Source organism: Lutra lutra, chromosome 1, assembly GCF_902655055.1.
Source record: "Lutra lutra chromosome 1, mLutLut1.2, whole genome shotgun sequence".
NCBI classification, from domain to species: domain Eukaryota; kingdom Metazoa; phylum Chordata; class Mammalia; order Carnivora; family Mustelidae; genus Lutra; species Lutra lutra.
Genome location: NC_062278.1, coordinates 4110090 through 4122726, shown reverse-complemented (window position 1 = coordinate 4122726; position 12637 = coordinate 4110090). Strand labels below are relative to the sequence as shown.

The 12637-nt window shown below is 55.0% G+C and overlaps 1 protein-coding gene across 1 annotated transcript in view; it reads left to right on the top strand.

Moving 5' to 3' along the window:
• The first annotated feature begins 4800 nt into the window (after nt 1-4800).
• The window catches only part of MX1 (MX dynamin like GTPase 1), a 31163-nt gene continuing 23326 nt past the window's right edge, over nt 4801-12637 (top strand). Inside the window, exons 1-3 of the mRNA XM_047719789.1 lie at nt 4801-4924; nt 8615-8695; nt 10049-10160. Of these exons, the coding sequence (XP_047575745.1) occupies nt 10071-10160 (90 nt within the window). The 5' untranslated portion in view covers nt 4801-4924; nt 8615-8695; nt 10049-10070. The remainder of the gene's footprint in view (nt 4925-8614; nt 8696-10048; nt 10161-12637) is intronic.

Below are 12637 nucleotides of genomic sequence, written 5' to 3'. Positions count from 1 at the left end.
AGAGGGGCTGCCCACCTTCCATAGTACGCAAGTGTAAGGTTTTATAGGTGAGATAAACACGACACCAGGTGAAGTGGGTGCAAGGCAAGATTTATTAAAGGCGCTCTCCGGCGAAGTTTCAGGGCTCAGGAGAAGGGGAGCCAGGAAAGTTGCACCGGGAGGAGGTGGGCACCCTCGGGCGAGGTTCCAGGACTCTGGAAAGCAGAGTGGCAGAAGCCGCGCTGGGCGGGAGTTGGCGGGGGTCTGTTATCTGTCTCCTGCATAGGTATCCGGTTACCTATGGAGACGTGACCTGGGCATACATCCTTTTGGCGGGAGAGTCAAGGGTTAAGGAGGGGGTGGTAGGCTGGAAGATGGAGACCCCGTGGCGGTCATTTCCATTGCTCTTCCTGCATTCCGGGAGCCTCCGGAGTCGCCGGAGTCGCCGGTCATTTCTATTGTTCCTCCTGCACTCCCGGAGCCCGCCGACCCAACAGCGAGCATCCCACTTTTTTTTTTTTTTTTTAAGATTTTACTTATTTATTTGACAGAGACACAGCGAGAGAGGGAACATAAGCAGGCGTAGTGGGAGAGGAAGAAGCAGGCTCCTTACCGAGCAGGGAGCCCGATGTGGGGCTCCATCCCAGGACCCTGGGATCATGACCTGAGCCCAAGGCAGACGCTTAACTACTGAGCCACCCAGGCACCCCAGCATCCTACATCCTATAGTATGAAATACTGAGCCCAGCTGCAGGCAGAGGGGGAAGGAGGCAGCCTGGGTTGGAATTTGAGAATTGGCGGAAAGAAAAGGGAAGGCCCTTGGGAAAAGTCCTGGGAAGGCAGGTCAGAGTGCTCCTGCCTCCCCAATCGGAAAAATAAGCTTTCACAAGGCACCTGGAGAGTCCCCTGAAAATGCAGACTGATTCAGAGGTTCGCGGTGGCCCCAGACCCTGCAGGTCTCACCGGCTTCCAGGTGACGTCAACGCTGCTGGCCTCTCCTTTGAGAAGCACGAATCTATGACTCGGGTCTACGAAGGAGAAAACAAAACGGGGCCAAAGGCACCCTACTCTGGGCTCGCGCTCCGGGCAGCACACAGGGGACGCTGCGCGGGAACTCGGACACTGCTCTGCCCTTCCGCCTGGACGCCCCGCGAGCGCACCCCCCCACCAGTGCCCACCCCCTCCCCAACACTGCCCCCTCCCCTTCCCCCGCCGAAGCAAAACCGCGCCCAGGCAGAGCTGGACGTCCCGGAGGAGCCCCAGCCAGAGGGCCTCCAGCCGCCCCGCCCCGCCCCCTCCGGCCCCTCCCCGCCCCCTCCGGCCCTGCTCCTTCCCCTCCGGCCCCGCCCCCTCCGGGACACCCGCAGGACCGCGTCCCGGCAGAGCTGGACATCCGGGAGGAGCCCGGGTCTGAGAGCCTGGGCCGTCGCCGCCCCGCTTCCGCCCGGCGCCGCCCCTCCTCCTCCGGCTCCGCTAGTTCCTCCCCCTCCCGGCGCCGCCCCTCTTCCCCCGGCCTCGCCCCCTCCTCCTCCCGGCACCGCCCCTCCTCCTCCGGCTCCGCTAGTTCCTCCCCCTCCCGGCGCCGCCCCTCTTCCCCCGGCCTCGCCCCCTCCTCCTCCCGGCACCGCCCCTCCTCCCCCGGCTCCGCTAGTTCCTCCCCCTCCGGGCACCGCCCCTCCTCCTCCGGCTTCGGCCCCTCCTCCTCCCGGCGCCGCCCCTCCTCCCCCGGCTCCGCTAGTTCCTCCCCCTCCCGGCGCCGCCCCTCCTCCCCCGGCTCCGCTAGTTCCTCCCCCTCCGGGCACCGCCCCTCCTCCCCCGGCTTCGGCCCATCCTCCTCCCGGCGCCGCCCCTCCTCCCCCGGCTCCGCTAGTTCCTCCCCCTCCGGGCACCGCCCCTCCTCCCCCGGCTTCGGCCCCTCCTCCTCCCGGCGCCGCCCCTCCTCCCCCGGCTCCGATAGTTCCTCCCCCTCCGGGCACCGCACCTCCTCCCCCGGCTTCGGCCCCTCCTCCTCCCGGCGCCGCCCCTCCTCCCCCGGCTCCGCTAGTTCCTCCCCCTTCCGGCGCCGCCCCTCCTCCCCCGGCCTCGCCCCCTCCTCCTCCCGGCACCGCCCCTCCCCCCCTCCCCCCCCCCCCCAGCTCCGCTAGTTCCTCCCCCTCCCGGCGCCGCCCCTCTTCCCCTGGCCTCGCCCCCTCCCCCTCCCGGCGCCGCCCCTCCTCCCCCGGCTTCGGCTCCTCCTCCCGCTCTCTGACGTCCCTTTCTGCAATCCAAAAAGCAAGGAAACCGAAACTGAAGCCGAGTTGTCTAGGAAACGCAAGGTCGGGCAGCAGGTGCTTAGGGTAATTCCCCGGGGTCACCAGAGAGCCCTGTCTGCAGGGTGACACCCACCATCATTCATCCGGTAGTTCTTTCTAGAAGCACCTATCATGCTGTGGGCCGCGAACTCTGCTAGATCCCAGGGCCTGGTGCTGCCTCCATGTGGACAGCCTGGCGGCGTTCACAGACGTCAAGGCAGTGTGATGAGGCTACGTGCCATGGTTGGGGATGGGAGGGAACCCGGGGCTCTCCGGGAGCCAGTGCACTAGGTCTGGGGAAGACGGCGGGAGGCTGCAGGGTAGGAGGAGGAGCCCCTTGAGCTGGGGGGCTTGTGCGTAGGGAGCAAGGTGTTACCTGGGGGGGGGGGTACTGAGCCAGGTGAAGCTGGGCGTGGACAGGCCTGGCACACCTTTGGAATATCTTACCTGCTCCCATCCTGCTGTGGGGCCCCCTGCGGCATGGAAGCCGGCCCCGGCCTTTTCCCTGGGGCGCTGAGAAAACACACCACCGGTGTGGAGATAGGGAGTCGCGCCTGGGGGTGTGCGTGGCTCTCCATGAACCCCAGCTTGGCGGTCCTCTGCGGGTCAGGGCCAGGCCCGGCAGGTGAAGAGAGGGCTGGACAAGGTCCCACGAGACCTGACAGGGCCTGGTAGCTGTGACGGCGCTGGCCGCAGGGAGTGGCGTCTCTGGGATTGTGCGCTCCTGCGTTTCCGTGGATGCTGTGTTTTGGCCAGCTGCCTTTGAACGGACCCAGGAAACAACAGGAAGAGGGCAGTACAACCCAGAGCCCTGGGCCAGCTGCACCTTCAGTCTGCACACCAGACAGATCACCCACCAACCCCAGTCCTCACCCTGGCGTTATTAACTCATTGCACCTGGTTGTCACTTATGCCCCTAGTCCTGTCTGATTTCCTTCATTCCTCAAAGTGTGGCTGGGGAGAGAGTCGTGTGTTTGAAGAAGTACCGTCATTCGTCGGAGGCACATCTTGTCTCTTCCTGGGCCTGCTCACACTGTCCCGTGTATCCGCACACTTTTTCCTCTGGCCTGCTCACAGCCCATCAGGAGATGGTGTCACTTGTCCTCATGACTAGGAAGTAATGGAGGCCCGGAGGGATGAGTGGCCGGACCGAAGTTCCTCACTGATGATGGGAAGAGCCTGTGTTCTCCCCCCAGGACCCCAGCACTGGGCCCTGCAGAGCAAGGGGACTTCAGCTATACTGTGGGGCCCCCTTCCCTCCCACCGACGCTTTCCCTGACCTGGAGCTGAGGCAGGTTCTGGGCTTGTGAGTGGACTGGGAGTGACCCTTCCTAACACCGTCTTTGGGGAGCTTGTTGTCTGCAACTCTGAGCGGAGCTAAGGAGCATGGAGGCAGGGGCCCGCCTCTTCCAAAGCGGAATGGTACTCCCCACCCACAGAGGGCCACCCTTGGGCCTGCTTGCCCTCAACCTCCTCCTTCCATCCATCTCCATCCTGGAGAAATCAGATGCGCCCAACTCAAAAGAGGACTTGAGGTGGGCCGGGAGGTAGATGCGGGTCTAGTGAAAATTAATAAAGAGAAGCTCACGGAAGTGGATTCCGGATGCTGGGTGGGGAGGCCGGTAGGGAAGCCATGCCACTGGGAGTCGGTGACAGGAATGGTCATGAATCACAGACCCTGTGGGAGACTCTGCAGCAGGTGAGAACCATCCGTCACGGCCCAACAGGGAAGGGGGCACTGCATCCCCCACCAGCCATCGGCCACCCCTGCGACTCAGCCAGCCAGAAACCGCCATCAGCCCAATGCTTGCCTTTCTCCAGCAGACTTCTGTTCCAAACCGTCCCAACCAGCTCCCTCCATCTTCTCCACAACATAATGTTCCCCTCGTCTGTTGCACTTGCCTGTGGTTTTGCTGTAGCTTGCTTGTCCCGATTTACAATTTTTCTGCTGTTCCCAAATAAACCCATCCTGTGGTGGTGAAATAATTTTTTTTTATTTTTTTATTTGTGAGGATAAGAGCTTTCTGCATGGGGAGGGGAAGTTGGCTGGGAGAGCAGTGTTGGGGGGGCAGGTGTGGGTCACTGACGTAGGATGCCTGCGAACCCCTGCAGGTGCGGGACCGATCCAGAGGAACCGCTAGCAGGAATTCAAGACCCCCAGTGATCAGTGCACCTGCTTGAAGCCCAGACATTGAGGGACTGCCGAGGTTCACGGCTGCCTTCGGCTCTGGAGGCTCAAGGCTCATAAGGCAGCAGTTCTCAAACGCTTCCAAGGCCCCGCACCTGAGTTTCTGATTCCGCAGGTCGTGGCCCCAGAATCTGCATTTCCCTCCAGTTCCCAGGGATGCGAGGGCCCGAGCCGGGAATGGGCTGGAGCGCAACCGGGGCGCCACGCAGAGGCCGCAAGGGGACCCTGATGGACAAGCACCCGGCTGTCAAGGGAAGGCCGTGCGGGGTGGGCCTTTCGGTTTCGTTTCTGCGCCGCGCCGGCCCCCTCCCTCGCTTCCAGAGGAGTTTCATTTCTCCGCGGCGGCGGCGGCGGCGGCGGCGGGGGCGGCGGCGGGGGCGGGGGCGGGCGGGCAGTGAGGGGCGGCGCCTGGCGCTGCATAAAAGCGGAGGGGCTGCCGGGGGCACTCGCGGCTGCGCGGGGACCGGTGAGTGTCGCTCTCCTGCGTCGGGCACCTCTGGGTCCCGGCACCTTCCAGCGAGCTGGGGGAGGGGGGGGTGGGGGTAGAGGGGGGATGGCTGCGGAGACCAGCGCCCTAGGGGGCGGGGGGGGGGGTGGATTGCAGAAGCTGGTCACGCTGATGGTGCTGATGATGGCAGTGATGGAGGCGCGGGCTGGGCTCAAGCACGCCTGATTCTGCTTCTCGCCAGCAAACAGGTTGCTAAGCCTCCTGATGACTCATCAGAAACGCCCCCCCCCCCCCCGCCCCACTGCCACCCGCCCAAACCTGGGGGCTTTTCTGCTGGGGGAGGTGGGCAGCGGAGGGGATGGCGGCCAAGGGGTTCTCCCAGGGAGCTAGTCAAGGCGTGCGCACTAAGAAAGTTTCACATCCACCGCTGCGGGGGCTGCAAGCCCACCTCACAGGAGGACCACCGCTTGGATCCTTTTATATTTCCTGCCGTTAACCCTCAAAATAAGCGGTTATTTTTCCAGCAACAGTGGGTTTATTGGGGGAATGGCCGAGATCTGCAATCCGGGACACGCAGGCTCTGGCCAAAGCGCAGACACATCCCACCAACAAAAGGACCGGAACGTTGTTTTCTGGAAGGGGGTTGGGAGGGGCTGTTGGACCCCAGGTCCCCTGGAGAAATGCAAGGGTTTCAGGGTGGTGGCAGACTCCTGTTGGCCGGGTTGCAGGAGTGGCCGATCTCATGTGGGAGACGCAGTGAGCATCCTTCCCTGTCTGGGCCCGGAATTGATGATTCTCTTCTGTTGGGGTGTGTAATTGACAGTCCTGGGGATCAGTGAGGAGGAATGAATGGTACAGACTCCTTCTGGCCTCCCACTACTTAAGTGAGGTGTTAATTTTGTTACTTTTTACGTTGCTAAGGAGTGCAAACCAGGCAAGACAACAGTGGGATTGCGTAGACGAGGGTCTGCGCTAACCTGCGCTAACCTGCGGGCCACGGGGAGGCTAAGTGGAGGGTCCGCGCTAGAGGGCGTTCTGAGCAGCCGAGCTGCCCAGGGGGACCGAGGGGCAGGTGGGAGGACCGAGGCTTCTGGCGAGGTGCCCTGCCCAGCGTACCCCCAACTCAGGGGGTGGAAGGTTGCCCAGGGTCTCCCTTTGCTGTGGCTTGTGCAGTGGGGTCGGCCTGAGGGGGTGGGGACCTGCTAATTTTCGGGGATGGAGGAAGGTAAGACAGTCTTGGGGCCTAACAGAGGGAAGCAGGCTCTGAGACCTGCACTCCCCACCAGAGACGACCGCTGAGCTGTGCATGTGGGATTCCCCGAATTACCTGGTCAAATTTTAAGTCGGATTTTTGTCAGAAGCAGGGTCCAGTGATGCTAGCCCCCAGCTGTCACTCCCAAACGGCTCCTAAAATGTCTAACTGTGTCAGCTTTCCACTTTGGAGCAGAGCTGAGGGCCAGGATGGCCAGCCACCCCTGTCGTCTGCACAGCACCCCCCTCGCCATTTTCTTCCTGGCTTCCCTCCCCCCACCTCCCGGCACTGAGCTCAGCATGGTTAGGTAGAGAACATCAGGTCTAATGTACTAGATATTCCCCCCTTCCATCACAAAAAAAAAAAAAAAAAAAAGTAAATGTCTGTGGGTTTTCGGAAGCAGAACGCTCTCAAGAGAAAAAGTAAATTTAAGTTCTGCCAAGATTATTTTTAAAACTGGACTTAATTTTGTTGGGCAAGTTTCGGACTTTGGATCAGGCATTCAGCAGGATGCATTGGTAGGTGGTTCTTTTTTTTTTTTTAAGGTTTTATTTATTTATTTGACAGAGATCACAAGTAGGCAGAGAGGCAGGCGTTGGAGGGGGGAGGAAGCAGGCTTCCTGCTGAGCAGACAACCCGATATGGGGCTCGATCCCAGGACCCTGGGATCATGACCTGAGCTGAAGGCAGAGGCTTAACCCACTGAGCCACCCAGGCACCCCTGGTAGGTGGTTCTTATTAGAGATTGGACCCTAATAAGAGGCTTTCCCACAAGGGGAGTGACACACTGGGCACCCCTGGAGGCCACCCCCACTCCCTACCACAGAGATTCCCCAGTGACGTTGCTGGGGGATGGTGTCCAGGTCTGGAAGCCGCTGGCAAACTTCTACTCTCTGGAACCCAAAGTGCCGAGGGCAGCGGACAGCCGCCTCCGTGAACAGCGGACGTGGAGTGTTGACAGACCTGCCCTAGTGCGTTTCTCCACTTCCTGCCCCAAACCCTGGCAGTGAGAGAAGAGGTGTCCTGGCCGTTAGAGGGTGAGGAAGATGAGTGTGGACAGAGGTGTGGGGGTGGCGTGTCTACCTCAGAACGCCCCGAAATCTTGTCTATAAACACAAGACATTTTCTGAGCGGTTTGGGGCTGAGAGCTTGACTCCATCAAGGCCCAAATGGGTGAACGCATTCGGTTCGGTCTGACAGCTGTAGCGGGACGCTGAGTGTGGTGGGTAGTAAGAAACGGGCTTTAATTCCTGAGATCGCCCTGCTCCTGAGATCCAAACTGATCTTCAGAGATGACCCCTGGAAGGGCGCAAACATCTAAGAGGTGCAGATAAGACTTGGAGCTCAAGGAATTGTCATCCTAGGACACAGAGGAGGGGGATATATTCACGAAATCCTCTATTCACCAAATTTGAACCCATGGTCATGGCAGGGCAAGCCCTGGGGACCACCGATGCCAACTCTCTGGGTGCATGAGGGCCAACTGAGGCAGCTGCGATCTTCAGCCTGGGGCCCCAATCTGGGACCTGCTGAGCACGCAAAGCATTTCCAAAGGCATGGTAGGGGAGGAAGGGGGTAAGGAAATAAATTTCCAGATTGCTCTATTCCATAAGTACTCTTTGCAATTGACTGCTTTCCAAAAAACCTTTCCCCTACTTGTGATAAAAGGAGCACATCCCCTCTCTCCCTGGTTCTCTCAACTGCCCCAATATTTATTTATTTATTTATTTATTTATTTATTTATTTATTTATTTATTTATATTTGTTAATTTGAGAGCAAGAGCATGAGCAGGAGGGGCAGAGAGAATCTCAAATAGACCCCACGCACTGGCTGCGGAGCCCAACTTGGGGGCTCAATCCCCCTATCCCGAGATCACGACCCAAGCAGAAGCCAAGAGCTGGTCACCCAACTGACTGCACCTTCCAGACGCCCCTCAACTACCCCCAAATTAAAGGAAGACTGCAGAGCTCTTGGGCGAGGGTGTCGTGAAGAAAAGCACAGAGAGCATCAGAAAAAAAGTCACGATTCAGGGGCACCTGGATGGCTCAGTCAGTTAAGCAGCTACCTTCGGCTCAGCTCATGATCCCAGCAGGGTCCTGGGATTGAGTCTTGAATCAGGCTCCCTGCTTAATGGAGAGCCTGCTTCTCCCTCTCCCTCTGCCTGCCTCTCTGCCTACTTGTGCGCTTGTCTCTATATCTCTGTCAAATAAATAAAATCTTTCTTTAAAAAAAAATCATTGATTTAGGCAGTAAATTTACAGTAAGGCTCTCTACCTTATCCATCTATCTTAGAACTAAAATATTTAAGATTTACCAAAAGGATTCCGAGAACTATGGCCTTGCTTCAACGCGCGTCCCCCGCGCACCGTTCTCTGCAAGGGGATCTTCCCTTGATGAGCACTCACGTTTATTCACCCATTTGTGGTCTAATTTGTAAAATTTGCATGATTTCAAGGAGGTGTGGGAGAACGACTCTGCGTTTCTGCCTCAACTAGTCAGCGATACGTCGTCAAGTTAAAAGGAAGGTGTATTGGAGGTAAGCAGGTGCTTTTTATTTTTCATAACATTTATTCCAAGTTACGGAAAAATGTTCACTTACTTTTATCCGAGGTTATTAGGTATAGAAAATGTAATATTTAGAGACTTGTGGTCCCAGACATTTTAAAAAATGAATTCCAAATTACATATGTATGTGTTTTTTGGATACAGACGAGTATGCTGAAGTGGTTGATTAACTTCTTTCCAAACAAAATGATATTGTATCTGTTCCGTATCTATATGAGAAGGCGGATGTTAGCCGAACCTATTGTGGTAATCAGAATAGGTTCAAAATACACAAAATACATAAATCAAACCATCATATTTTACACCTGAAACTTACACAGCGATCGGTGTCAATTATTTCTCAGTAAAACTGGAAAAAAATAGAATAAAGTAAAGGACCTTAAGATACACTCATATGGGAGAAATGGAATAAAAACATGAAGTCGGGAGCAAAGAGGACAGAGTGAAAGAACTTAAAGTTCAAGTGGTTTTTTTTTTTTTTCAACTATCAAATTTCTCCAATTTTCAGAATCTCGCAGCTCCATTGGGAGTGGTATTATAATAATTTTACTTTTGTATGTGAATTTTAGTTCATTTTATTTTTTGAAAAGACTTTATTTATTTATTTGAGAGAGAGACTGCACACATGTGTGCACCCATACTGCAGGGGTGCGGGGGGAGGGGGCAAAGGGAAGGAGAAGCAGGCTCCCTGCTGGGCAGGGAGCCTGGACCCTGGAATCATGACCCGAGCCAAAGGCAGATGCTTAACCCACTGAGCCACCCAGGGGCCCCTGCATATGAATCTTTTTTTTTTAAGATTTTATTTATTATTTATTTGACAGACAGAGATCACAAGTAGACAATGAGGTAGGTGTGGGGGGTGGGGGGGAGAAGTAGGCTCCCTGCTGAGCAGAGAGCCCGATGCGGGGCTCTCTGCGGGGCTCTATGCGGGGCTCGATCCCAAGACCCTGGGATCATGACCTGAGCCAAAGGCAGAGGCTTTAACCCACTGAGCCACCCAGGCACCCCTACATGTGAATCTTAAAAACACATCCATCATTTCATCCTTTGACACTATTTAAATGTGTGGTGAAAAAAATTTTAGTGTTCAACCTAAAATTGTAACAGGAAATACCTAGCTGGAAGGACTCTTCAGGGGTCTGGGAGCACATTCCTAAAGACAGTTGAGCTGGCAGGCAGGTGTGTTCCCATCCGTCATTTGGCTCTTTGTCATTTTTCCCCAGTCCCTGCAGAGTTGAGGAGCCCCCAGTGTGTCCAGTGGTGTGGTTCAGGATTGAAGGTGCCGGCTTCGGAATTGTGTTAACCCTCATGTGCTTGATTGTAGGTTGCACTGATAGAGGAAGAAGATGGTTAATTCTACAGGAAAAATCACTGACTCAGACCCTGGTCTGATACTGAATGGACTTGCCGATAAGGCAGAGAAAAATCCAGACACCGTAAGTTGCTGCCTGAGCACCTCTGTCCGTGTGGACAGGAGCTGTGCTGGGGGTTGTCCTTGTAGACCCCTGAGATGCTGCCTCCTTGTCTCTCCCACCATGCTTGCCAGCGCGATCCCTCCTCTGTTCGGCTGAGGCCCCTGTGGCAGCCCAGCGTGGTGTTGACACTTTGCCTTGGCCGACACTGGTTGCTGGGATGCGGTTTCAGCCTGGGAAGCCAGGGGAGATGCTGGAGGCTGACGGGCTCCCTTAGGAACTGGCCTGGGCTCTGGGCCCAAGGTCATGGATCATTACCCTCTTTCGGGTTGACCCCATCTTCATAATCAATGCTAAACAATATCTGAAACAATATTGAAAGCCACACAAAAGGACGTAGAAAGATAAGAAGGTCCCCAGTATCATGTCCCTTGCTGGACTGTAACCAGCCCCCTGTGGGGCAGTAGGAACTCACCCCACCCACACCCTCATGCTTGGCTGGAGCTTGGCCTTTTTTGGTCACCTTGAATGTGCATGTCTTGTAATCCAGCAATTCCGTTTCTGGCTGGAGACCTTGGTTCTCAGCGTGTGGCCCCCACACCAGCATCCTCAGCAAGGCCTGGGAAGTCTGAAATGCCAATGTGTTTGAAATGTAGATATCATATCATCCAGAAGCATCCCTCTTCCCCAGACCTAAAGAACTAGGAGCTCCAGGGGTGGGGCCTACCGGCTGTGTTTCAACCTTCAACGGGCCCTCCAGGTGATCCTGTCTGTGGTCAGGTTTGAGAACCACTCAGACACTCCTACGGGGACCCACCCGAGAGCCACCTTCATAACGGTGTTGTTTTTGAGAGCAAAATCCAGAATCGATACAAGTGTGCGGGGATGGTGGATGCATTTGTAGGTAGCAGGATGCTCATGGGGCAGGATCCTCTTTAGGAGTGGGAATCTAGGCACTGAGACCTAAAAGACCATAGTGGCGAAATAGAGTCAAGGCACAGAAGAAATGTGCGGTGTGGTCCCATTTACGTGAAGTTCCAAATCAGGCAGCAGGAAGCCGTGTATGGCTTAAAGTAGGTGGTAAAACCATCAAGAAGAACAAGAACGTGGTTCTCAGAGCCTCAGGATGAAGGGACCCTCGGTGGGGGGAGGGGTAACAGTAGGAAGGGGATGGGGGAGGGTACAGGGAGTGTCCAGTGTGCTGCAATTATGCGTTTTCTTAGTTCAGGGAGTTGGTTCATGCAATATCACTACTATTCATGTTGTATGAACTCTTGTGAATGGGTGATTTAAGGAAAAGGAAACAAGGGGCGCCTGGGCGGCTCAGTCGTTAAGTATCTGCCTTCGGCTCAGGTCACGATCCCAGGGCCCTGGGATCAAGCCCCGCATTGGGCTCCCCATTCAGTGGGAAGCCTGCTTCTCCCTCTGCCTCTCCCCCTGCTTGGGTTCCCTCTCTCGCTGTGTCTGTCTCTGTCATATAAATAATTAAAATCTTTAAAAAAAAAAAAAAAAAAGAAAAGAAATGAAAACAAAAAAAGAACCCAGGAGGAAGGCTAAGGGGGAGGCTGGTGGGTACAAAGGTGTAGCCAGGCCACCACGGGGCTGTCCCTGGGGAGGTGAGCTCCAGACCCTTCGGAATCTTGTTACAGAGAAAAATTGCAGCAGGCACTTGCTGCAGACGTGGCCAGGAGGCTCTTCTTCATGCCTGTTGCTTTAAGGGAGAGAGATTGAGGTCAGGGTAATATACGAGGAGGACAAGTGGGGACATATAGACATCCAGAAATGTGAGGGAGAGGAGGGAGAACTACTAAGAGCAGGTTAGCATCAAGGGGGCCAGGGGAAGGAAATCTACTAGCTCTCAACAGTGAGGGGCTTCTGGATGAATGAAATATAAATACCTTCTGACCATGATACAAAGGAACTATTAAAACTTAGGATATTATGAAGCCCATTCTCATATTTTCTTCTTAATCAGGTTGTTTTCTTGTCAAGTTTTGAGAGTTCTTTATATATTCTGGGCGTAAGTCCTTTGCCAAATATCTGTTTTGCAAACATTTTCTCCAAGATTATGGCTTACTTTTATTCTCTTAATGGTCTTCTTGAAAGATTGGATGTTTTTTATTTTGATGAAGTCTGATTTATTGATGGTTCTTTTATGAATTGTGCTTTGGGGGCCATAGCTAAGAAAACAGGGCCTAACCAACAGCCACAAAGATTTTTCTCCTGTTTTCTTCTAAAAGTTCTGTAGTTTTGGGTTTTGCATTTAAGTCTATGATCCATTGGGAGATAGTTTTTATATAGTATGGAGGATAGGTACAAAGTTGTTTTGTGTGTGGATGCCCAGTTGGCGAAGCACCATTTGTCTTAAGTCTTATCTTTCCAATGCATTGCCCTTGCACTTTCATCAAAAATCAGTTGGCCATAGATAATGTCAGTTTATTTCTGAAATACATGTTCTATTCTATTGATCTCTCTCCTTTTTTACACCAATATCACATTGT